The sequence below is a fragment of the Drosophila hydei genome, unplaced genomic scaffold, assembly GCF_003285905.1.
Source record: "Drosophila hydei strain 15085-1641.00,03,60 unplaced genomic scaffold, DhydRS2 tig00008134-arrow-pilon, whole genome shotgun sequence".
NCBI lineage: Eukaryota > Metazoa > Arthropoda > Insecta > Diptera > Drosophilidae > Drosophila > Drosophila hydei.
The window spans coordinates 1,267,945-1,293,151 of record NW_022045843.1 but is presented as its reverse complement, the minus strand read 5'-3'; the positions used below and the strand labels follow the sequence as shown (position 1 = coordinate 1,293,151).

At 39.3% G+C, this 25,207-nt stretch overlaps 4 protein-coding genes across 20 annotated transcripts; 3 read left to right on the top strand and 1 right to left on the bottom strand.

Annotated features, from left to right (window-relative positions):
• Positions 1 to 51: 51 nt before the first annotated feature.
• LOC111592515 lies at positions 52 to 2,342 on the top strand. Of its 3 annotated transcripts, none has more exons than XM_023304760.2 (4): positions 52 to 585; positions 638 to 1,057; positions 1,123 to 1,509; positions 1,611 to 2,342. In XM_023304760.2, the coding sequence occupies exons 1-4, from the start codon at positions 186 to 188 to the stop codon at positions 2,282 to 2,284; spliced, it is 1,881 nt and encodes a 626-aa protein (XP_023160528.2). In that variant the 5' UTR covers positions 52 to 185; the 3' UTR covers positions 2,285 to 2,342. The 3 variants fall into 3 exon arrangements, with proteins under 3 accessions (XP_023160528.2, XP_023160527.2, XP_023160529.2); XM_023304759.2 differs by having other exon boundaries at positions 54 to 585; positions 1,114 to 1,509; XM_023304761.2 differs by lacking the exon at positions 52 to 585 and having other exon boundaries at positions 804 to 904; positions 961 to 1,057; positions 1,114 to 1,509.
• Positions 2,343 to 3,522: 1,180 nt separating this feature from the next.
• LOC111592514 (protein NDRG3) lies at positions 3,523 to 19,177 on the bottom strand. 13 transcript variants are annotated; one of them, XM_023304746.2, is made up of 8 exons: positions 18,629 to 19,177; positions 13,300 to 13,679; positions 10,234 to 10,329; positions 9,298 to 9,491; positions 9,076 to 9,196; positions 7,688 to 8,252; positions 7,542 to 7,626; positions 3,525 to 3,991 (listed from the first exon to the last, which is right to left on the bottom strand). In XM_023304746.2, the coding sequence occupies exons 2-8, from the start codon at positions 13,515 to 13,517 to the stop codon at positions 3,594 to 3,596; spliced, it is 1,677 nt and encodes a 558-aa protein (XP_023160514.2). In that variant the 5' UTR covers positions 13,518 to 13,679; positions 18,629 to 19,177; the 3' UTR covers positions 3,525 to 3,593. The 13 variants fall into 13 exon arrangements, with proteins under 13 accessions (XP_023160521.2, XP_023160519.2, XP_023160518.2 ...); XM_023304747.2 differs by lacking the exon at positions 18,629 to 19,177 and adding an exon at positions 14,473 to 14,778; XM_023304748.2 differs by having other exon boundaries at positions 3,526 to 3,991; positions 10,234 to 10,317; positions 18,629 to 19,176.
• A 438-nt stretch (positions 19,178 to 19,615) lies between these two features.
• Positions 19,616 to 23,741, top strand: LOC111592525. 3 transcript variants are annotated; one of them, XM_023304780.2, is made up of 4 exons: positions 19,616 to 19,820; positions 22,606 to 22,799; positions 22,849 to 23,314; positions 23,375 to 23,741. In XM_023304780.2, the coding sequence occupies exons 2-4, from the start codon at positions 22,627 to 22,629 to the stop codon at positions 23,702 to 23,704; spliced, it is 969 nt and encodes a 322-aa protein (XP_023160548.2). In that variant the 5' UTR covers positions 19,616 to 19,820; positions 22,606 to 22,626; the 3' UTR covers positions 23,705 to 23,741. The 3 variants fall into 3 exon arrangements, with proteins under 3 accessions (XP_023160548.2, XP_023160549.2, XP_023160551.2); XM_023304781.2 differs by lacking the exon at positions 19,616 to 19,820 and having other exon boundaries at positions 22,612 to 22,799; positions 22,861 to 23,314; XM_023304783.2 differs by lacking the exon at positions 19,616 to 19,820 and having other exon boundaries at positions 22,706 to 22,785.
• Positions 19,813 to 22,516, top strand: LOC111592524. Its single transcript, XM_023304779.2, has one exon. It carries the CDS (start codon positions 19,920 to 19,922, stop codon positions 22,503 to 22,505), a length of 2,586 nt encoding a protein of 861 aa, XP_023160547.2. The 5' UTR covers positions 19,813 to 19,919; the 3' UTR covers positions 22,506 to 22,516.
• Positions 23,742 to 25,207: the final 1,466 nt, after the last annotated feature.

Genomic DNA, 25,207 nt, shown 5'->3' with positions numbered 1-25,207 from the left:
CTCTCTGTGAGCTGTTAACAGTTCAGCAGCATGTTAAGTGCCGTTCACTGTTAGCGATTTCGTTCACACAAGCTCGCACCAGTTCCAAGCTCAAAACAGCTGAGCGAACCAAGCAATTTGCCTTTTGCCGAAAAACGCCAACGACAAAAATATAAACAAAAAAGAAAAAGGCAGATTTGGTTAAAATGAGCTCATTTGATAGCGACAGCTGGAGTGTGGATGAAACAGTTACACTAATCGGCATTATAAAGTCTCTGAAAGAGCTGCATGGAGCCGGCAAATGGGATTGGCAGCGCGTGGCCAACCAAATGGCCGAGAGCAAATTGTGGCCAAACGGATATAGCCGTAGCGTTCCGGACTTGCGGGATAGATATAAGAAATTGAGAAATGATTACTTTACGGCACGTTATCGCAATCGTACCTGTCAGTACTTTAATTATTTGGCCGATCTGTTGGGCGACGAGCTGGCGTCGCCCAAGCAGCAGCCCGAAACAGACGATGAGGAGCCGGAACAAGAGTTGGAACTAAATCCTGACGAGGACATCAAAGTGGAGCAGAAGTATGCACAAACGCTGGAGCTTGAGTGTAGGTCATACGTGTATCTAGCATACCCGTCTAATTTCCAGTATTTTAATAGTGGTCAACGGGGATAATACGAACCGCTCGACCGGCTCCACGTCCAAGATGCCGCTTCGCTGCAAGTGGGCAGAGGGCGAGGTAGAAGCTTTGCTGAACATCATAATTACTCACAAGCTGCAGGCACCGTTGCTGCGCAAGAGGAATGCCAAAGTATTTAAGCTGCTCGCTCGGGAAATGGCCAGGCGCAACTTTATCAAGCGGCCGGATCAGCTGAGAGTTAAGTACCATCAGCTGCGCAGGCAATATGCGAAGGCCAAGAACGGCGGTGAGTCGTTCGAGCATTTTGAGGACATGCACGCATTGCTCAATGGTTCGTTGCAGCATGGCGAGAGCAGCGCAGGAGAAGGAGACAGCGACTCCAATGACAGCGGCGAGGAAGATGGTGATGTGGCACTCGGCTCCGACAGTGAATCCGAAGGTCGTATTTAAGATTTATAAGTATATCGATTTATATCAAGCTCCCGTCGATTATAGGTGCCTTAGTTCGTGCCGTGATACCGTCCAACGCGCGCGTCAAGTGGGCGGAGGGCGAGGTGGACATATTCCTGGACATCATCACCAGCATGGGACTGCAATCTGCGCTGTTGCGCAAGCGCAATGCCAAGATCTTCAAGCTGCTCTCGAAGGAAATGGGCAAGAGATCCTTTGACAAGGCGCCCGAGAAGCTGCGCATTAAATTCCAGCATCTGCGAAGGCAATACAACAAGGCCAAGAATGGCGGCGATACTTTCGAGCATTTCGAGGCCATGCACCAGCTGCTGAATCCCGTGAAGAAATCGGGCGCGGAATCCGAAGCGAACTACAGCAGCGGCACCGAAAGCGATTACAATTACAGCGATGAAGGCGACGCCGACACATCCAGAACCAATCGTAGGTTTATAATTAGCTTTAGATCAAGGTTATCTAAAGCCAAATGATCGTTGTAATTAACATATCTCTGACTAAGATTATAACTTAACTCATTTGGTCAGGTCATCCCGATTCGTATTATTGGACTGATCACGAGGTGGATGCCTTTCTGGCAATCATCAAACAGCAAAATCTGTTCCGTGCTTTGGATGGCTCCAAGAAACGCAACTTCAAGACTCTGGCCTACATATCGAATATCCTGGCGAAGCAGTCCTACCAGCGAACGCCCCATCAGTTGCGCAACAAGCTGCGCTTGTTGCTGCGGCGCTATCGCGAGGTCAAGAAAGATGGTCTAAGAAATGTGCGGATGCTGCCCCGCCACTTCGAAATGTTAGAAGATCTGATGAAGAAGAAGCGCACTACGAAAACGAAAGCGAGTCAAAATATGACAACCACTTCCATGGGTGTGTCCAGCAAGCCAGCGACGCCACTCGAGAGCGACAGTGAGGGCAGCAGCTCCGGTTCAAGTTGCGATTTGTTGCGTGCTGCAGCCGAGAGCGAGGAGTATGAGGATGCATTTGAGATGCCGCCAGAGCCAACGCCGCTGGAGGTGCTAACCAGCATCAGCGAGGGCCAAAAGCAACTGTTGTCCACTCTAAAGGAATCCCAGGAACGCTTTCTGCGCGAGCAGCGGGAAATGCAGGCGCAGTTCCTGCAGGAGCTGTCCAGCGTAATGCGCCAGGAGCGAGAGGCAACATTCCACATGCTAAAGGAGCTGATGCAGCAACCCAAGTGACTGACTGACTAAATAGTTAAGCTAACTTATCTCATTAGCAATAGGAAAACGAAAACAACACGACACAAGCTTCTAAAACTTTTATTAAATTGAATTTGAAGTTATTTGCAAAAAGTTGTTCATTATTTATCTGTGTGTGGATCTGTAGTGTATTTTATTTTGTATTTGTATTCGTATTCGTTTTTTGTTTTGTTTTTTACCTTAGTTGCCTTTATGCGTTTGTGTTTTTTTTATTGAATGCAATTCAGTATGAATTTCAATTATTTATATTTTTTATTTTTTTAATAACTAGTTAAATATTTATAATGTATTTGTAATTTTGAGAGCTTGGTTTTTGATATGCTACATTTTATTTTTTTGCTCTTGGGATTAAGTTAATGTATTTATTTTTGTTTTTCTTTCTTTCTTTTTTTTCGTTTAACATTAAGCTTGTAATTTGTTCATTTATATTTATTTGTTTTTAATTTTATTTTTATTTCTTTTATTTTTTCACAACAACTAAGCAAGCTCTTCATAAAATATGTCGCATCCAAAAAATACACGTATTTTATTGCATAATGTCTAAATAGAAATAAAACTCGCATAATATGTAAAGTATTCTGTTTTTTGGTTTTTTCTTTTGGTTTTCGTATTCATTTTGTATATTTGATATTTCAATTGTTTTAACTAAAAACCGACAACAAATACGTACGTAAGTATCTATGTGTATTTGCATATTTTACGCTCAGGCACAAAGTGTAAATTACAAATATTTCAATATTTCAATATTACTCTGCAATACATTTTTTTGTGTTCTTTTCGATTTTTATTTTTATTTTAAACGGAAACTAGAAAAATCGAACGGTATTTCGGGTACTAAGTGGTATTTAATTCATTTGTATATTGTTTAAGAAACATAGGTACAATATCTTGTATAGGTAGCGGTGTCTTCGTTTTAACTCAATTCTTTAATTTTTTATTCATATTTTTTAATTTTTTTTTTTCGTTTTGTTTGTCTCTTGGAGCGCGGCTCGGGCTAAAGTCTACATACAGGCGGCGCTTGGCTGCTCTGGTCACACTGTCACAGTTGCTGGCGGCTAAAGCTTTGCTTGAGTTGGCGTCTGAGGCTGCGGCGTCTGCGCGGTTGCTGCTGCTGTTGCGGCTGCTGCTGTTTGTGTGTGTGAGTGTGTGTATGTGTTTTTGGTATATTTATACGTAGTTCATAACAACAATAACAGTGTGTTTGTGTATATGTGTCTGTCGCGTCTCTTGCTCTCTTTGGTTGAGTGTGTGTATGTTTTATTTAAGTATAAGAGTTACTTTTGACAATCTAAGAGCTAATCGGCTCGGGCAGTGGATTCTCAGTGATGCGTATCTTGTTGCTTTGTGTGCCAAAGTAGAGCGTACCGGATGTATCCGTGGTCACATATGCCCGATTGCCATTCCCATTGCCATTCTCTGCATCCAGATCATCTTCGCTAGTCGGGTCATTGTTAGCATTGTTGTTGCTGCTGTTGCTGTTGCTGCTGTCGCTGCTTCTGCCGCTGCAATCGATTGCCGTCTCTCGCAGTCGATTGCCGATACGCAAGCTCAACTGCAGCTGGCGCTCTCGCTCTCGCTCCTGAGCAGCCTGCAATTGTTGCTCGCGAAAGTTGGCAAAGAATATCGATGAATACGTGTGATATTTGGTGCCGCAGGGAGAGCTAGCTGGCGTTGACAGCGGCGTTGCTGTTATAGTTGCAGTGTTGTAGTTGTAGTTGTAGTTGTATATATATTTTTTGTGGAGGGGGAAGGTAGTAGTAGTTTGGCTTTTGTTATTTACGTTACGTTACTTTTGAGAGCATGTTAGTTGTAGTTGTAGTTATTGTTGTTGATTTCTGTTATGAGTGTTCTTTATACACGTTCTAAGGATTTGCTGCTGGTTTTATGTTCTCATTTGTAGCGTGTTCTATGTGTGTGCGCATGTGTATATGTGTATCTGTGTATGTGTGTATGTGTATCTGTGTGGGTGCATTGATGATGTTGCTTGGCCATTGCTTATCACGGGATGTTGCTGCGATTTGTTGCTGTTGTTGTTGTAGTTGTTCTTTTGTTGTACTAGCTGCGGATGAGCTTTTGATGAAGATGTTGGCGAGGCGTTTATGAGAAATGTTCTTGTTGATGATGACAGAGACAGAGAGAGAGCGCACTGCATGCACTTAATTGATTGGTGAGAGTAGGGCGCCACCTGCTTATCGGCTGCTGTGAAAAGACAGAGACTCGAAAACCAGAAACAATAACAACAGAGATATTGAGTGAGTCAGAGTCAGAGAGCGGCGAGTGAATTTGCGCAATTGATCCGGCTCAAATGATTTTGAATTGAATTATCGTTGACGTTGTTCTTTTATTTAGAATTCAAATACACAACAAAAGCTTACAATTTGTGAAATTTCTTGCATAGCTCCATATAAGATAATATATATATTATATATAGTATATATATCTATATATATTGGTTTTTGTTTTTTTTTTTTCTTTTTTTGTATAATAGCATTGTCATGTATGTATGTATATTTGTATATGTTTTATGTATATAAATATAAACTTATTGCTTTAATAGAATTACGCATTGGATGTGTCAGTGTGTGTATGTGTGAGTGTGTCTAAGCAACGAGCGCCCAAGTACAGCTCAACTCTTGCGGCATGTGAAATAAATAAAGAATACACAAAAAATTATACAGTGTAATGTTTTTCTTTTTATTACAACTGCATTCGTTTTTCACTTAATACAACAATTCATACTTATGTATATATCAACTATATACATACATACGTAATAACTAAATGTAATACAAAATAAATTGGATAAAATAACACACATTAAGAAGCAACAATCAGAAGTGAAAAGAAAATGGAAAATCACAGTTAACAAAAGTACATACATACATACATATATAAAAGCCTCAAAAAAGCTCAAGCTTCAACTTGTTGCTGGCTGTGCCTATCTGCATGTGTGTGTGTGTATATATATATGTTTGCATTGATGTATATCTGTATGTGTATTTTGGTCTCAGCGTGCTGTGCTTTCATCTCTGTTTTTGTGTCTTCCAATTTCTCTCACTCGTTTGCCCGCGCTCACGACCACGCCCCATTCCAACTCCAATCTGGGCGGCGCATTGCTCTCACTGCACGCAAAGCTCAATTTGCGTGGAGCTGCTCCGACTGGCCGCTGACATTTTGCGTGCCAACTTTTGCAGTGTGCCAACAGCTACGCATTGTTAAATGTAACGGTATATATTCATTTCAAATATTGCGTGTAAATAAACAAAATAAATAAAACATCAAATAAATTATATGTATATTCATGTATAAGCAAAATATAAGTGCATTTGTGTAGTTATAGGAAATAAATCAAATACTACAAGCAAAATAAAGCAAGAGTGCCAAATATAGACAAAGAGATAGCGAGAGAGAGTATAAGAGAGCAGCTGCTATTCCTAGGTATAAGGGTATTGTATAAAACTCATAAGCAAACTACATGTCGCATTTTGTTTGTCACTTGCAGTTGAAAGCTTTTACGCAGTGTATAAGTGCTAAAATGTATGCAAGCTTTTTCAAAGCTTACCAATACTTGCACAAGCAAATGACAAACGTATCTGTATTTGTGTATGTGTATGTATGTGTGTTAAGCATTGCCTACTTTTTGGTATATGTAATTTTAATTTATTTATTAATTAGCTAAATGCATTTCAACTATGTTTTTTTTCTTGTTTTCTTTTTGCCATTGTCTACTGAGGTTTCTCGGAGACTATTTGCCAGGGAAGTTTTATTGTTTTTAATGTGTGTTTTGTTTTGTTTTGTGTGTACAAATATACATACCATATATTAATATTGTTTATTATTGTTGTTGCGCATATTGATTGCATTACATTATTGATAACAGAATTTCGTAAGAGAAAATAAATTTGAGAAACGAAAAGAATAAAGAAATTCATATATCGAATTTTATGATGCAGCAAATTCGACAACGTCGTTGGGTCATTAAATGAAGTTCGATTTGATTAATATAATTTACATATATATATTTTTTTGAGGTTAGTTTCGGCGCCCAAGGTCGAGTGCATATGGTTTTTTGTTTGGTTTATTTTAGATGGATGCATGACGAGAGGCAGGCGAGGATGGTCGGCCAGGCGTTTTACAGGGTATTTCGTGTGTGTATTTCGTGTCATGTTTGTTTTTTTTTTTGAGAGAGGGGGATATGTTTTTATATTGTTGTTGTTTTTGTTGTTTTGTATGTTTGTTTAGCAAAAAACAAGCAGTTTGGAGAAAGGAAAAAGAAATGAAAAACAAAGTAATGAACATATTGAAATATTTTTTCGTTGTTTTGTTTCTGCGAAAATGCATTTGTTTTTCGTATTTTGGGAAAATTTGAATTTTGGCTTAGAATTTAGGTGTTTTCGTGTAGTTCTGAGGGCCTGGTCTATGTGAAGCAACGCCCTGGCTAAGTCTCTAACTAAAAAAGTTTTTTTTGGAAGGGAATTGTAATAAAAATGGAGTTAAAGTAAACGCTTGATTTTCAACAACTTTTTTTTTGGATTTTCAATTTTCCTTTATTTAATTTTTAGTTTTTTTTTCTTTTTTTAGGCGTACAAATATTTTGGCTAACAAACATAAATCGAATTTTCTTTGTTTTTTTTTCGAATAAGTATATATATGTATATATATAATTTGTATGTCCAATTCAATAATACTTATATAAAATTTCGAACAATTTATTAAATTTTGGTTTCACTTGATTTTTGTGATGTTTGCTCGCAGAAAGCGGTTGAAAAGCTTTTGTCGTTCAATTTATGCAAACATGAGGCTTTAGGTTAAGTTTTTTAGTTTAGGTAGTGGATAGAGAGAAGGCGACTTTCGTGTAAATCTATAAGGTATAGGGTATATGCTCTAGTGTTCATTGCAGCTGCATTTTGATTGTGATGAATGGAAAGTAGGAGTTAACTTTGAGATATTACAATTCTCTGCATTGAAGAATTCAACTGAACTGAACTGAACTGAACTGAACTGAATACTCGAAGGGGGGTTCTATCTTAAAGATAATTCTGTGGTTTTGCTCATTTGCTTGTGTTCCAATTGAAGGGAAGTACGGAAAATTTGACTAGAGTAGCAGCAGGTAGATTTGTAATAGGTGGTAAGTAGATTGTTTTCAGTTGTAGATTTATATTTGTAGTAGATTTTTGTAGCTGATAGGTTGTTGAGGTTCAGTTGTTCAGTGTGTGCGTGGTATTCTAACACTTACCATAGCCCTCGCCCTGCAAGAACAGCCGGAAGGCCTCAGCCAGCTTAGCCGGTTGCTCCTCCAACACCATGGCGCAATCAGAGATCTGAAAAACGAAGCGAATTTTAATGTCTAGGCAACTAAGAGACAAGAGGTGTTAGGTAAACCTTCATCCAGGACGAATTAGTTGGATCCAATCGGCCATTGAATGTCACCGTATCGTCCACGTGCGGTGACAGCGAACCCGTTATATTGATAACGGGCATTTTTAGCGTAGTCGCTGCCGTCTCTGCTCCAGGTGTGCCCGGCGGTGTGCGCGCCAAATGCAAATCGTTGCGATGAATATACGCATTGATGAGCATGGCCAGATTAGTGGGATTGACGCCACGCTCGAAGTGCTGCTTGTACATCTGCACCAGATCATGGTTGCGCTCCTCCGGATTGCGTCCGAAATGATGCCACATCAGATAATCAATGACGCCCTGTGTCATGCCCTTGGTGCGCAAGAAGCGCGCATTGAAACTCTGATAGCCCCATTCGATCCAGCCTGATTGCGTCGACACACAGTTAATTAGGCACAGGGCGCCCACCTTATCCGGATTAGCATGGGCAAAACGTGCCAGTATATTGGCCCCAGCACCGACGCCAAAGCCAATCACCGACTTTAGTCCAAAATGCGATAGCACAAACAGCAGCTGTGCTGCCAAATCATCCATGGTTGGATACACATAGCTACGCGGGGGGTTATAGAAGATATTGATTTAGATGTGATCAAGACGAAAATGACATTTGTGTTTCAGGGCTTAGGGGTGGCCAGCTTAACAGTAAGTTTGTTACACAAAGAGGTGATTTAGCTTTCAGACTTCGCTTAACTTGAATCAAATACAATTTATATTAGCTATAGCTTTCATATTTCGATTTTGTATTGATTAGACATTGCCTAGAGCTAGAGGCTCTTTTGCCAGGTGCCTTGATAAAAGCAGCTAGCATTCATTTTTATCATATATGTTTTTTAAACGTAACACAAAAATTGGTCTGTCACACATACAGCTAATCAAATTTCATTCACACAACGATTATAATGATTTATCTCTTCTACAATGGTAAGCTGTTGCTATTGCTTAACTTAATTTGATAACGTTTTTAACTGAACTAAAATATATAATAATAATAAAACTTCAATCTTTAGTTACTTATATACAATAAAATTAACTCGTAAAACTTATATGATCTAAGCTCTACAGCTCTTTCAAATTAATTGATTGCTAACAACTTGATTACGGCTATCTCTTACACATCAATTGCTTTGAAGCAATTGTTTTACAAATAAAATAGTTAAATAAAACACATTTTTTACATTTATCAGTCTCTACTCCGTATACACTAAATTTACCTTAAAGCAGCTTTAATTTATATTCTACTATATATATTATTCTACTTCTAAAAGATTTGCTGTACTTTTCTAAAGCTCTTTTGGGTACTATTTTGTGTTACTTTCGCAATCTCTCCCTGGCGAGTAGAGAGGTCAGCTTAAGCAATTATTTGCGGCACTTACTCCTCTGGCAATGTAGGCGCGCCTTCCTCCTGTCCGGGTGCAGTTACATGATACACACAAAAGTTCTCCAGCAAGCCGCGCATGACTGGATAATTGAAGAAGCCCGCAAAACTGGTGGCATCTGTTTTCAAAAATCAAATTTATATTCGTTTAGATTGTGAATTATGATGAGGGTACAGGTGTAGGTGTAGGTGTGGGTGTAGCTGCTGATTGAGCACTTACAGTTGAGTCCCAAATCGTGATAGGTCACTATGGCCGGCTTGGAGGTGTCGCCCTGTATGGCCACATGTACGTCCCCCTTGTCTGTGGGCACGCGTCGCTGTTCGCAGGCCTCCAAAATGGAGCCGCGCGCATTGGGGAATTGCAGCTGCACCGAGCGCAGTTCGATGTCATCCATTGGATCCACGGGCATAGTGCTAAACATAAATAAAAAGAGATTAACTTTAACTAATTATACACAGTTGCTTCTATAATTAATAGAATTTCTCATTTATGTGGGTCACTCATTAACTTGCATCCGGCGTTTTGCTGGCTTTCAGTGCGGGGCATCCTGAAGTTCTTTCTACTTGTTACGAGTTGTCGGACTACAAAATTGAAGTCAATTTTTAAATGAAACTTCAAACGCGTCTAAATGGCTAATTAACTAAATTACAAGTTGCAAAATCAAAATGACAAAAATAAACTTAAGTCTTAAATAATATTTATATAAATATATTGTAAATATACTTTGTATGCAATAGTTGTTCAACATTCAAGTTATGTACGAGATGCGATTTGAGAGAGACAAGGGCGGATGCTTTGGGCTTCTTACTATTATTAATATTAATATATAATTATCATAATTTGTTGTTAGGTATTTTTTGTTGTTCTCGCTATGCAAAATACTTAGATACGTTAAAAGTAAAACGAAATTAGGCAAAACACAGGCTCTAAAGTGAATTATGAATAGTTAAAATTAAATCAAAAACAATAAAAAAAAATTGTGTAACTTGAGTGTAGCGTGAGGAGAGAGTCTGGGGCGCGTCACATATATATATATATTTATATACATCTCTATATAGATATATATGTGCATATATATATGTGTGGCTTATCTTACACATGATATGGATAGTAGAGTTCGATTCGGTACAGTTTTTGGGTGGTTCGTTTTCTTACCCTAGCAGATGTGCCTCCTCGGCAGTGTGTGTTGGTGCTGATGGCATCTTGGTGTTCAGTGTCTTACCAGTTTTGTCGCGGTCTCTGAAATAAATACTATGAGCATGCAAGCAAAAAACCGAAAACAAAAAAAAAGTCGAGAGAAGGAGATAGAGATAGAGAGGCAATTCGCTTACTTTTAATAAACAAATAAACAGCCCAACGGAAATAAAAAATAAAAAGAAAAGAAAATCAATTTAGTTTTCATTTTCCCTCGGGGAAATGTGAAAAATAAATTGAATTAGTTGAAATTTAATTATGATTATAATCAGCTAAATACACACACTTAGTTTGTATGTTTTGGCATATATATTTCTGTACGAGTTGTTAATGTATATTAAAAGACAAGGAGAAAGAGAGATAGAGAGAGACTTAAGAATTGAGTTTAAGTTTGCCCAGATAGAGTGAGAGAAAGAGAAAGAGTTTGAGTCTTTGACTGCTGATGCGGAATGATGGAGCAACATTTTGTTGCTTTTCGATGTGGTTTGAGTATGAAAATGGGTGCTCGCTATATACAGCAAGTACAACAACAATAGCAACAACGACAACAACGACAATAACAACGATAGTAAACATTTTCCATGTTACGTAAAACTAAATAAATGAGTCACGCAATGTCATTCGGGGTAAATGTCAACAACAAACAACTGGCGCCACAAATATTGAGCTCCCACTGGTGCTTGCTCCTCCTGCTGCCTCTCCTAACTTCTAACAAAGTTATTACGCCGAGCTAACGTCTAAGCGCCAGACTCTGTGTCTAGGTAATGTTATCACAGCTTTTTGGCCATGTTAAACCATTAAACAATTATGTGGCGCATAAGCAAAATACGCAATATTTTGACTCAATTATAGCAGCTGAAAATCCGGTTGGATTCTATTAAAGCCTCTCCATTAGCCACAGACTCCGCTATAAGGGACTAATTAAGGCTGGAACTGCATTAAGTCTGCAGTTTTTGAAGGAAACTATTTAAACTACTGTAACTAAACTTTGCTTTTACCATCAGCACTCGGAATGGACACAATCTAATTATATGACAAGAGAATCGAATTGAGTAAGAGATAACAGCGAAAGCAAGTAAAATGGATAGAAGATAAATGAGAACAGATATACAGATGCAGAGTGAGAAGATAGGGATAGAGACAAAGATGTATAGGGTAGGAAGATTAGAGAACAGAAGGAGTGATAGAGAGAAATAGATGATAAAGCAAAGATAGGCGTACGCTTGGCAGTCTTAGGGATAAGTGAAAGTATGATAACGAATCAGAGAGAAGATAGGCAGAAAAAGGGTAGAACCAGAGTGAAAAGGACGCCAGAGGGATAACATAGCAGTGAGAGAGCAAAAGAGTAGAGATCACAGATAAACTTTGCTTGAAGAACTTCTACAATCGCACTTAGATTGTGAATTATAAAATAACCAATCATATATGATTACAGCAATCATCCATATGCACATCTGGGTTTGCTACCTGCTTTAAAACTTGTAAGTTTACAAGGCTACTATTATTGTATATAATACATTTGTCCTCTGACCAAGTTTCAAAAGAAAATGTGTATAAAAGGCACTGTAGTTGCTTAGTATACAATTTCACCGCATGTAGGTTGTATATCGACCTTCATTTTCTATAATAAAATATTAATCCTAACCGAACATCGTATTGGATAAAACCCCTATATTATTATAAATAACTGACTTACAATCAGAGATAAACAAGTTATTATATATTCCACGAACCAACACACAGACATGGTACACACATATCTCGGTATGTACTTCTAATAGGTTCTCTCGAAATAGCCTAGTACATCAATTAGGCGAGCACAATTTAAAGTCATTAAATTGCCTTTCAAGTTGAAGCTAACACGCACGGCGCTGTTCCCACGCAAAGCTCAGAAGAGGGAAGGTAAGTAAAAAGCACATACCGTTATTAAGCACTTCAATATTTGCTGTTGCTTTCTTCAGCTGTTTATGTACACTCGCGCATTTTTTTCCAATGCTGGGTTGCTTTAAGCGCAAGGCGCCAGTCTTGAAACGGTCAGCAACAGCAACGAACCGGTTAGGACCGGTGAGACCCACACAGAACGAGAAATGCTGCACAGCGAAAAGTGCAATGACTGAAGTGTAAACAGAGCTTTCTTTAACTCGAGCTTTACACACACACACACACACATGTACTTATGTATGTATGAATGCACGTATGTACGTATGTACGTACGTATGTATGTATGTATGTATTGTATGCATGTATGCATTCATTGAATTCAATCTGTGTAGGTGTTTACGAGTGTGATGTGTCACTCTGTTACGGAAACATTAATTAAAACACTTGATGATGCTGATGATGATGATGATGTTGATGGTGGAGGTAATCAACATAAATAATAATTGTAAAGAATGAATACTTAAGAATATATCTCGCTGACAGAAATAGAACAAAAATGAAGCGCAGTTAGCAGTTGACTAAATTGCGGTTCACCGTCGACGGCGAATTGTCTGGGTTTGCATTGCACTCTAGAGCTTGGGTATGTTGTATTGACAAAACTGCAGGCGGGTTCTGACCTTGAGCCAGGGCTAGCTCAGCAATAAATATAAAGAAAGTTGCCCCCGTGTCGATGTTGTGATTGGTGACGTAACTGAGAGCACAAAGTGAGCAATCTACATATATATATATATATATATATATATATATGTATATATATATATATATATATATATATATATATATATATATATATAAATATATATATATATAAATAATATACATAGTTACATATGTACATTTGTGCACCTTGTTCACTTTTTTGGACAAAATTAAAAGTAATGCAAATGCTCGAACAATAACACAAAAAGCTCTCACGCACATGCTAACGCAGTTATGGTTTTGTGCTTGAAGTAACGGTGAAGTAAAGAAAAAAATGTATGCATTTGCAGTGGAACAAACAAAGACAACATCAACAACATCAATTATTAGACGAAAAGTAAAATATAAGTTTTTTGATTTTTTTGGGTGCATTTCTGGTTCACTTACCTGGTACCACCACCAACAATGACCACCGGCCGATCCATGCGCACCAGCTCCTCGTTTTCTCCAGGAGAGGATTTGATCGCCTGACCAAAAGCACGCCTCATGCTCTCAAAGACAGAGTTTGGCGATGCTAACTGTGGTTCTGTGGTGGACTGATAGATGGCGCTACCATTGCCATTCATCGCTGGCAGCGATACATAGCCGCCCTCTGATTGCGGCATTGTTTGTCTGATTTTTTTCTGTTTTTACTTTTCGGCCTTACTTTCTTTTGTGTACTATCCTTAAATTGTTGTATATTGGCATATGTCAGTCGCTCCACCACACTAAATACTTAGCCTGCCCGGTTTTTTTTTCATATGCAGACAAAACTCTCAGTGCGTTGACTGTGTGTGTGAGTGGGTGATGTGAGCGTGTGCGTGTGAGTGCATGCAATTTGTGCACATGTTGGTTTTGTGGGTGTGTGTGAGTAAGTGCGTGCATTTGATATGCGACGGTTTTGTTGGGTGTATAAATCATATAAACAATACGTTCGTTTGTTGAATTTGACACGTGATTCATCGGCAGGCGGTAGACAGCAGGCAGTCATTGTTGCCACATAACATAATATATACATATGTATAAGTATATTTTGTGATATATACAAATAACATCCATTCGTCAGTAGTAGTAGTAGTAGTAGTAGTAGCAGCAGCAGCAGCAGCAGGCACAATAAACATAAATCAAATAAATTAAGAAGGAAAAAACGAATAAATTATAATGTAAAATGACAATCAAAATATATCACAATGAAAATGTTTAACATGGAAAGCCAACCACCCAAAACATGTTAAGCTCTGATTAATTCTTTTCAGGATATAACATTCCTTTAACAGCACTTTTACTTAACATATGCTTTGTGCTTTAAGTTCTCTGTACAAATCAAGTGAAATATGTAATAGTCTCTCGTCTTTATAGGGCATCATGAATGCATAATGATTGACATAAGCATACACCTCATTTTGGTTAGTAAGCGTTAAGCAAGCAACAACAACAACAATATATACGAGCATTAATTGTTTTTGGCGTCAAAGTTCGTACTTGAAACAAGATATGCAGGCCAAACCAAGCCACACACTCACACAGACTAATCCCAACACACACACACACACACTCACACTAACGCATTCTCACACTCACATGCACACAGCGCCGCACACATGTTGCCGACTGAGCGACTGCAGCGCACTCAACCGCTGCTCTGTTCTGCCCCGTTCTGGTTACCCCTCTATCGGTGGCAATGTGCATTACATTAACCCAGTTCCAGTTCTATGCGGCAAATGGGGCTCTGCCCAAGGGTCTCTTATATTCAAAAGCTCTGGCCAGATGGAATTTGCACAGCTCTTCACAGCTGCAAGCTGATTAAGTGCGTCACCAAAACTTTCATCCAAACACTTCAGAAACTTCAAATTTTTTCAACAAACACCGTCACATAACTGTAGAATGATAACGAAAAGCTTCAACGATGACGCAAACTTCTACATATGAAATATAGAAAAATAATAAATAATAAAAAAAACTGACTGCAAACATTTTGCGTCTTAGCAATAAAAAAAGGCAGCAGCAAATTGCGAACTTTTCTGTTGACCAGGCGCTGGGAGCCATAAAACGAAAATGTCTGGGCAAATGTCCAAAATGTAAGCACATATCCGGACATTTGAATCGACGGTCGTAGGTCGAGATTACACACATATAGATATCTATATACTTATATAAGTATATATAGTACAGTTTGTTATCTATTTATTATGCAAAACTAACGACGTCGTTTCTCATTCTGCTGCTCACATTTGCCACGCTTAGTGTGCTGCATAAATTTATTATAATAACAATAGCGATATAGCAACAACAAAGCAAAAACAACAACTTTTTGCCATAAAAGTCAACGTAAGACTCAGACTCACAGAGTACAGAAAAAAATGCGCACAAAAAGTTGATTGTATCTTGAGCACTTAAGAAACGACTTCAGCTATCATTTTGATGAGTTTGCTCATATCAAATTAGACTATTGGCTTACTCGGCGATACCTAATGAATAAGTCTATATACCTTGTACAATATGAGTACTAATCTCTGGAATAAATTGTATACTAACTTTGGAAGCTCTAGCTCTTATAGTTCCTCAGTTCATATAGTCCATATACACATATGTATGTTATCAATACATGTTATATGATATTAAACTCCCAACAATTCCTTATTTATTTTAAAAATTGTATACCACATACCACATATAATATGTGGATCTTAGGCTCATATTGACCTGCTTTACTGTTTGAGGTATTCTAATACAATATTTTTGTTTATATATATTAGAAGTAACACATTAAATATTTAGTTTCTAGCTGAGTTCTCATAGATTATATACACAGCTGGTAGTCTGTTTATATGTTGAATATATGTGAAATATAATATTTTTATAGCATACATCATAAAAGCGTGTTTAATTTCTTTTAATACTGATAAGGCCTTGTAAATTTCCTTAATTATATATCATATGACAAGCAATTATAACTTTTATTTATATAAAATACAAATATTTGTGCTGATTAGAACTTACATACCAAATCTGTGTGCTGTACCTAATAAGCTCTGAGCTCGTTTAGCTTCTGTTTATAGTAGGATAATCCAGCAATTGAAATTTGGCATTCCATTCTTTTGTATATTTATACAGGGTATATATTGTGTTTCCAAGCCACTTAAGCAGTTCTAATCGCAGCTGTGTTCATTAATTCTGCTTATCAATTAAGAACTGGGTCGTGAAAAGTTGATTGTCCAACAGTTAATTAAGGCTATAAAACATACGTGAACATTAGCTCTGATTTATCTGGAACTTCTTCTGAAAACCTTTCGTTGATAAATCGTAAAGGCAAGTCCTATGCAAGTCAGTGTTACCTTTGACCTTTTGGCCTGGTTGCACATGATTTGCCGCTTCAAGAGATGCCAAAGCGCAGTCATAAGTCGAATGACTTGCAAAGGGCAGTAAGTGCCATTTGCCTGTTACATACTATACATATTATATAGCTTATATAGGCCTTGTATAGCTAGGCTACTAGGCCAAGCCTGCGAGTACACTCGCCCCACTGGCAATTCCGATAATTACAGTAGCAGCAGCAGCAGCAGCAGCAGCAGCAGCAGCAGTTCGAGAGTGTGTGCCATTTATGGCAAATTATTCATAATTACAATTGCGTCAGAGAACATTGTAAAAAATTACCAATTGGCAAAAATGGGCAATGGCCACATTAGAGCTATACAACTATATATATACTATATGGGAACTGCCAAAGACAAGAGGTGCAAGCTTGCACTGAAAGAAAAAGGGAGTGACCTTCACAATTATTCAAAATATGAAATATAGAAATGCGATCCTTTGTTCAGTATTAAAGAGTTATAATACAAGCGAGAAGTATGCACTTTGAGAAATACAAGATATTGTGAAATAAAAATAAAATAATACTGCCTTAGATATGCTTTATTTTTATATCAGTTAAGGCAACTACAACAGTAAAAACAGATAAAGTATAGAGGTATTTATGTACGTTCCATTTCTATATTTCACCACAACTACAACATGGTATAGATTCAAAATTATTGTATAGACAATAACAAATCCTTTAATATGTTTTTTGGCAATATCACAACCACACCTTGCTATATATGTTACTCAATCATTTCTCGCCGTGTAGCTGCGCAGTTATTGACAATTTGGCAGGTAGCCATGGCAACCGTTGGCAGGTCAACAGCAATCGCATTGGCAACACCACTCCGAAGGCAACAGCACGGCCAAATGCGTGTGCATTAGAAAGTGTAGATGCCTCCAGCCGCAAGGGGCCACTTGCAGTTGGCCAACAAATAAATAGTTTGTGCTCTTTTTTCTCTCTCTTGTTTTTAACATAATTTATCAATCAATTCAAGGATCTTTCGTGTCGTGTCCTGTACATAGGCAACTTGCAGGACACAAGTGGAAATTATATTCAAATCAAAGTGTTTTTTAGGGGGACAGTGGGAGGTAGAGCAGGTATATAGGACGAAATCCTATAAAGGAAATGTCACGCTATACGGCAGAAGCCCTGAGGCTTTCAGTACAATGCGAACGTCACACTAACACACATACACACACACATACATAAATGTATGAAGAGCAGAACGAGAACGTCAACAACGTAGTTCCTGGCCATGTAGTTGTTAGCGACACGGATGTGTTGCAGGGTGAGCAGAGAGAGAAAGAGAGGGAGAGGTAGAGAGATAGAGAGCAGGGGCGTCGTGCAGGTTGCTTTACTGTTACGTGTTTGCAATCGATTTGAGAGTTACATAAAAATACAGCCAGGCAGCGCAGGAGTAGAAGAGAGAGGCAGAGATAGAGAGCGAATCGGGCAAAAAGCAATTTGGCAATTTTGATGGACTCGAAATGTTAGGTTAACTGACCTACGCGCCATATTAAATATGCAGACAAGTTAAACAACAAAGTCAAATAAAAGCAACGGTTGTTTGTCGAAGGCGAAGGCGAAAAGCCACGACGACTACGAGGACTACGGCGACAGCGACGTCGACGCTGGCGCCGCACAGTTAACAGAGCTCACAATTGGAGCACCAGGAGTAATAAAATTCAAACAAACAAAAGCGGATAGGCGAAAAATAACGCAGCTCGTGGGAGTGTGAAGCTTTCTGGGCCTGCGTTACGTCAGAATCATTGGGGGTTTGTCAAAATTAACAACATAAAGCAAATCAAAAGGAAACATAAATGAGAAAGAAACAAATTAAGATGCATTAGCTGATAAATGTGGCAACAACAGGCAGTAACAACAACAATAGTTACAATATTAACATTAACATGCAATGTAACGTCTAACAGACAACTGTTAACTACTGCTAAAAGCTCTAAGTTCAGCTGTGTGAGAGCTGAGTGTGTTAATTGAAAAAGGAAAAAGAATACAAAAAAAAGAAGATTGCAAATGATAAAATTGATGGAAAATGATGCAGCGCGTTGTGAGTAGAATGAGCGAAGAAAGAGAAACGGACGAGAGGCGGGCATAGTAATAGAGGTAGTTTGTGTAGAGAGAGCAGAAGTGATAAATGCATCAGCAACAACAACAACAAAGCAAAGCAATGCAAATCTGACAGGCAGTGGTAGTGTGGCAGGGGGTCATCACGAGCCAGACCCGTTATGTGAGAGTGCATGTGCGTATGATTTGCCTATGCCTGCGTGCTGTTGTTGTTGCTGTTTTTGATATTATCACCTTGTCTGCTGTGTAGGTGTGCGTGTGCCTCTGTGTGAGTGCTGGACATTCAAGACTCACCTGACGCTCGTTGTGCTTATGTTTCTCGTTGACGAACTTCCAGCAGACAACCACAATAACAAGAAGAACAAGAGTTACTGTAAATCAAATGGTTCGGCGGGGTAGACGGGAATTCAGGCAGCAATTTAATTACAAATTTGTGGAAATTTACTGATGCGCGTTTCGTTGTCGTTGCTTTTCGATTTTCTTGGCAGTTTTATTTCTTCTTATACTTTTTGCTTTTTCTTTTTCTTCTTCTTTTGGTAGTTAACTGGCACGCACAAAACACAACAATAAGAACAACACTCGCGGGGCCTTTTTTCTATGAAAAAATCAATATTTGTTTGGGTGTTCAAATTTTTCGCGTTTTAAACTTGTATAATTTGATGCTGTTTCGCGCACACCCACACACAAACACAGTTACTATGCTGCATTGGATTAATTTAACTGATTGCTGAACACTAATTCGTTGTTGTTTGTCACAATAAGAATAAATTTGGATGAAAACTTTTCTGGACTAAACTGCGAACGACTCAACTCGATTATGATACACGCGACAGTGTGACCAAATGTTGAATGCGAAGAAATGTGCAGACTTTGTTTAGAATTAGTAAGTGCGGTGGCAGGTCGATAACAACAGGGCTGCCGCATAAGTGGAAATATCGATTTTACGTTCCGATTGACATTGGAAGTAAATTAAATGATTTACATATGTTATCTCCAACAGCTCTAGATAATTTCTTATAGACAAACTTACTAAAATCTTAAATTATAATAATCTAAGCTACGTAGTTGATTTGTGTTGTGCTTATTAAATATGCTATATGCTAGATATATAGTCACTTAGGGTATACATATCTTAGAATATATACATATCTCAGAATGAATTAAAGTGAATTTACGCTTTTTAAAATGCATACAAGGAAGATAATTGAAGAAAAAGAACTTGAGCAATTGAATGAACAAACTTCCGATTTGGTTCATTGGAGTTTAAAGTGCCACCTCTATATTCTTGATCAAAGTACCCATCTCTAAAACTGCTAAAGCATGCTTCCCGCTGCTGTTCATATTAACAAACTGGCAGTTAGATTTTGGAATCCTATATAAAAACAGTGCTTTAACTACTTGTGAAAGCTAGTGTTTCACTAAAAACAAACTGTCCTTACTCAGCAAAATAAAGTGGGGAATAAAAATATATCCCAACAAGCAAAAGGTTTGCAGGCAGCAACAAAAACAACGAGCACAGAAACACTGACAATTAAATAGATTCCAATTTAAAGAAACTTGTAGATAGACACTTAGTTTAAACAACATGCCCCGTAGATATTCGACAAAGTTGTACCTGGAAAAGCTGAACCAAACGATCGAATCGCTTAAATCCAATCAACGTAGTGAGGCAGCATACTCGACCAGCGATTCGGATGAGGACGTAGAAGAAGATGAACAGGAAACGTTGGAGACTGAACCGGCACCTTTGCGTCATATATTAGAGAATACATCGCATCACACCCATCCAGCCTTCAATCAAGGATTGGGGCAAAATTCGAATCAAAAACGGACACTGAATGTATTGCCCAGCTGCGCCTACACTGTGGCCCTGCCCGTCTATGTCTCCAGCCAGACCACGCCCATCTTAGAGCCGTGCCATCAGCGAACAGCTGCACACGATGACTGGGTGCGCATGGTGCACCTCCACAAGTCGAAATACTTGAAACAAACTTCCAAACAAAAGCAGCGCGAAAAGAAAGAACAGCATCAGATATACAATTGCCATCTGTACGATTTCGCGGAGCAGATAGCGTTGCAGGAGAATACCTACTTTCGCGACAGCTATGACTATTACTACACGGGCGGCAATCTGAATCTGTTGCCCTACTCAGTTGCTGGCTGCCCGGAAGTCAAGACGCTGGCTATGCATGTCTCTGGCGAGCGGCTGCAGTGTCTTAATTTATCCCAGGTGGGCGTGGAGGCGGAACTGTGGCGTCCGCTGCACAGCGAAACGCTGCCGGACTTGTCCAGCGAGATCTTTGAGCTGTTGCCAGTGACCAGCTTTCGTGTAAATCACGGCAACATGTTCCTGGCTCGCATGCTAAACGATATAGCTATCTATGAGTTGAAGGAGGTCGAAGATGATGACGATGCGGAAGAAGACGATGAGGAGGAAGCTGACAAATACAAATTATGCTGCCAGAGTAGATACAGCAGCCAGGAGGGACCCTTCATCAGCGTGGCACAGGCCTATAATAAGCCAAATACCTTAGCTATTGCATGCCAGGATCACAGCGTGCGCTTCAAGGATATTATCACAGAGCAGGACATCTCGAAGCATGAGGTGTGCATCTTAAAAGGCGTACACAAGACCAGCACTTGGGCACAGCTGCGCGCTAGCCAGGAGCACTGCTTCCATTATGCCTGCCAATCCGCCGTGCTCACCATCGACATGCGCTGTGCCAACAAGGCAATCAATCCCTGCTTTGCCAGCAGCGTCTATTCGCAGCATTGCGAGAGCTTCTCCTGCCTGGGGCACAGCGTGAATCCCAATCTACTGTATGTGGCAAGCAACCATAAGCTGCACTGTCTAGATATGCGCTGCCTAGGACAGAAGGTGGCGGATCGTGCCGTTGTCACCTGGACGCATCAGATGAGGTATTCGCCCACCTTCTTGGATGCCATTGCGCACGAGGGCAGCGAATATGTGGCGCTAAGCAGCGCCGATCCCAGCGATCAACGTGTCTGCGAGCTGAATGGTGTTCTGGCACAAAGCTACACGGAGATGTACTCCTCCTCCTTGCCGTATGAGCCGCCTCAGCTGGAGGAGGCGCTGCTGAATGCACAGCTGCAGGGTGCGGCCGTAGACATCTATGCGGATCTAGCGGAGCGCATCAAATGCTGCACCACGGGCATCAAGTTCCACCGGCTGGAGAACGCCATCGATGGTGCCTTCGCTCAGCTGCTCACCGCCAACAGCGTGGGCGACATTCACTGCCAGCGAGTGACGCTGCGCGACGAGCTGGAAATGCAGCGGGAACAGCGCACCGGTCTGCACACCAAGGAGGCGATACTCTACTATGCGGAGCTGGTGCGTCATCACGTGAAAAAGAATCTACGCTTTACGACAGTTCAACCCATGCCTGTGATGCGAGAGATTATGAAGTCCGCAAACGAAAGGAACGTGGAGGTGGAGAAGCCGCTGGTCATAGAGGATGTGACCATAAATTATGACTTCACTGAGTCCGAGCCCGAGTCCTCGTCGGAGACCGAACAGAACAGCGAAAGGCAACAAGCACAGCCGACAAATAGTCAAAGTGAAGAAGTAGCCAAGGAAAAGGAATCTCCACCAGCAGAGACCCAGCCAAACCCAAACGAGAAAGTCAAGAAAAAGAAGGCTGTGAATCGTGGTCCCTGGCAAAAGTCTGCCTACCAACTGAACCGTTTCACAGACCTGATCAGCACTCGACTGCTCAGCATCTGGGATGTGGATGAGTTCGAGCTGACGCGAGACGTAGAAATCGATATGATCGATGCGAAGCTGAAGGCGGAGCTGAAAGAGAAGGCGGCCGAAGATCGAACAGCTGCCTGGTTGCAACAAACGCTGTCGCCGGCAGCGTTGCAAGCTGATGCAGCCGAAGATGATGAGAAACTGGTGCCGGGCACAAATCTGCCCAAGCGCTTCCAGGCCGTCCACGCCGACTACAAAGAACTCATAGTAGAGACTGTGGATGTGAACGATCTAAAACCGGCCAAGATCGAAGAAACTTCATTTAATGAAAGTCTTAACTTTACCAAGCAGCCGCACTCCACGTTGACAGCGGGTCAATTCGCGGTCATTGAGAATACGCTGGAAACTATGCCTCCGCCAGCTAAAAGACCGAAGACCAAGCATGTTATGGGATTCTAAGAAACTTAGGTCTTAAATCAACACATGCCCACGATACACGACTACAATAAATGCCCAACTGCTCAACTGTGCGCAACTAATTCGAAAATCTATTTTACAGATCCATTGTCTTGTACAGATCATGAATTCGCGGCGTCAGCGTTCGCGCATGCCAAACTTTACAATTGCGGAGGAAAACGTGCTGAAAACGCTGACAGTCAAGTATCATAAGGAGATCGAGGAGAAGACATCGAACGCTCATGTCTGGCGCTCGAAGAATCGTGCCTGGGAGAACATAGCCGTTGAGTTTTACAAGTGAGCCCAGCTACAGATTTGAGCGCTTAATTCCAATCTCTTTAAACAGAGCCTTCACTAGCAACACGCAAATCCGGCGATCGGCTGTGAAGTTGAAATCGAAGTACGAGACCATGAAGAAACTTAACAAACAGTCGAATGGGTTGGTAAAGAAAGAGTTAGCACTGTCGTCATTGAATCAGGATTGCGAAGTTATCGAAGAGAAATCGGATCGCGTTGATCAAGCGAAGCTAATAGATCACATCAAAGCAGAATTTCAAGCGAATGAAATCACATCCCTAAATGATCTAGAGTCAGTTGATGTAGAGCGGACAAATTCTGAGCTACATGCCAGTTCCTTCGAAGCTGATCAGATCGTGTCCGAGGAAGATAAGAACCAAATTCCTTTGGCCAAGGCTAAGTCAGATAGTTGTCAAACTGCAGTTAAAAGTCCCAAAACCGACTCAAGGCCGCCCACGGAAAAAGATGTAAAAGACATGCGAGAGTTTCTGCAGCAGTACACAAATATAAATCAGGTGTGTGTTTAGCGACCGGGTATTCCATAGTCGGTGTCAGGCAATAACTCTAATCCACAGAGCGATACGCCAATATTTACTGCCAAAAGCAATATCTCCTTTCGAGAGACTGGCAAAGTATCTTTGCATTGCACCGAAGAGGACAACGTGGGCTTGGTAAAAGACTTAACTAATAAAATCTTAAGAAAAAAACTATTTAAGTCTAGTTTTAAGCAGACGAAAGAACTCAGCTTAACGCAGAGATCTTTAGCAGCTCAATTCAATTATTATCGCAACATGGATATCAGAGCTCAACAGAAACATTTGGCCGAACTAAGAAATCTTGAGGTTCAGCATAAAATTCTTGAGATCGAATTGAAGATCAAACAAAAAGAATTTGAGAAAAATTAAAAAACTAATTTGAAATATTCAAGTTTTAATTTTAAAGACAAATACATACACTATATATAATTATTTATAAGTTTTTCTATAGAAAAATTAATTTTTAACATATTATAAATTGTATATATTTACCTAAGTTCATATATTCTAAATGTGAAAGACCTCATAAACATATTAACATTTCCTTAAGCTGAAAAATTCCTACAAGTTTTCTATTAATTTATTTGTTTATGTAGACTAAGTTTATTATTTTTATAATATTTTTTGTACATATATTAAATAAGTAATCAAATGTTAACTGTATTTGCTTATGGTTTTTATATTAAAAGATGTGTAAGCCGCGCCAGATGCAAGATAAATCATTTTCTATTTAAAAAATATATTTTTGGACTTAATTTTGTAATAATATATAATTTATATACATAAATTTCTTAAGATATCAATATATGTAAAATAAAAACCAATAAATAATTCTAAAAAGTTTTTTGAAAAATACTATAAAATAATTTCTTTCAAATTTTTTCTTGATATATTCAGAATTTTGCAGATTTAATTATTAATTGATTTGATTTTAAACATAAAAGCCCCAAAGCTTTTTAAATGTGACTTAGTACTATTAATCTTTTATATGCTATCGAAAATCAAGCGCTCTTAAGTCGTATATAGCTAGATACTACAGTTATATACTCGCCATTTTGATTGGTTGCGGCGCTGATTGGCTGCACGCTCCGATTTAGCATCCCCACCCAAGTCGGGCTCGTAGGCTGGATTTATAATTCCCTCGATGCGCTCGACCACAAATTTGTGTTCCCTACGCTTAAGGGCATATGCCTGAGCTCGTATCGGCGGTCGCTCCTGCAGCATTATTTTTATTTTTATAACTTTTTGTTGATGCGTTAAGTGTAAAACAACCGCCGCGACTCGTTTTGGTTTGCAACTGAAGCCAAATTAATTTGAGTTTAGCAAATCTAATTGATTTGAATTAGCAATCGCATCCATTGGGGCGTAAAATAACCCCCAAGGGTAATCTGCTTAAACTAATTTTGTTTGTTTTTTTGTTTACGTATTTCTGGGTGTGGTTTTTGGTTGACAATAGATACGAGATATAGTTTATTTTGAGGCGCGGAAATGCTTAAATATATACGAATAAAAGTTGTTAAATAAATTGTAAGCATACAGAAAATCAATTCAAATAAATTTAAAATTTTTTTACACATATGTTTTTAACTGAAGAGGAAAGAAATGTTATAGATTTATTAAAATACTAATAAATTGTTACCATAATTAATTTATTATCATTTTTGTTGTTACTCTTTATTTATTCAAAAAACAGAAAATTTCATTGCTATTTAACTCCGCCCACTTGGACCTGGCGCATGCGCCTTGGAGGCGTGGCCAGTTTTGTTAGCTTAAGAACATGAATGTTGCGCGCAACACGAACATGTTGCTGGCAACATGCTGAGCAAGCAGCTAACAGCATGCTGGCAGCAGTCCCACAGTTAACATTGTAAC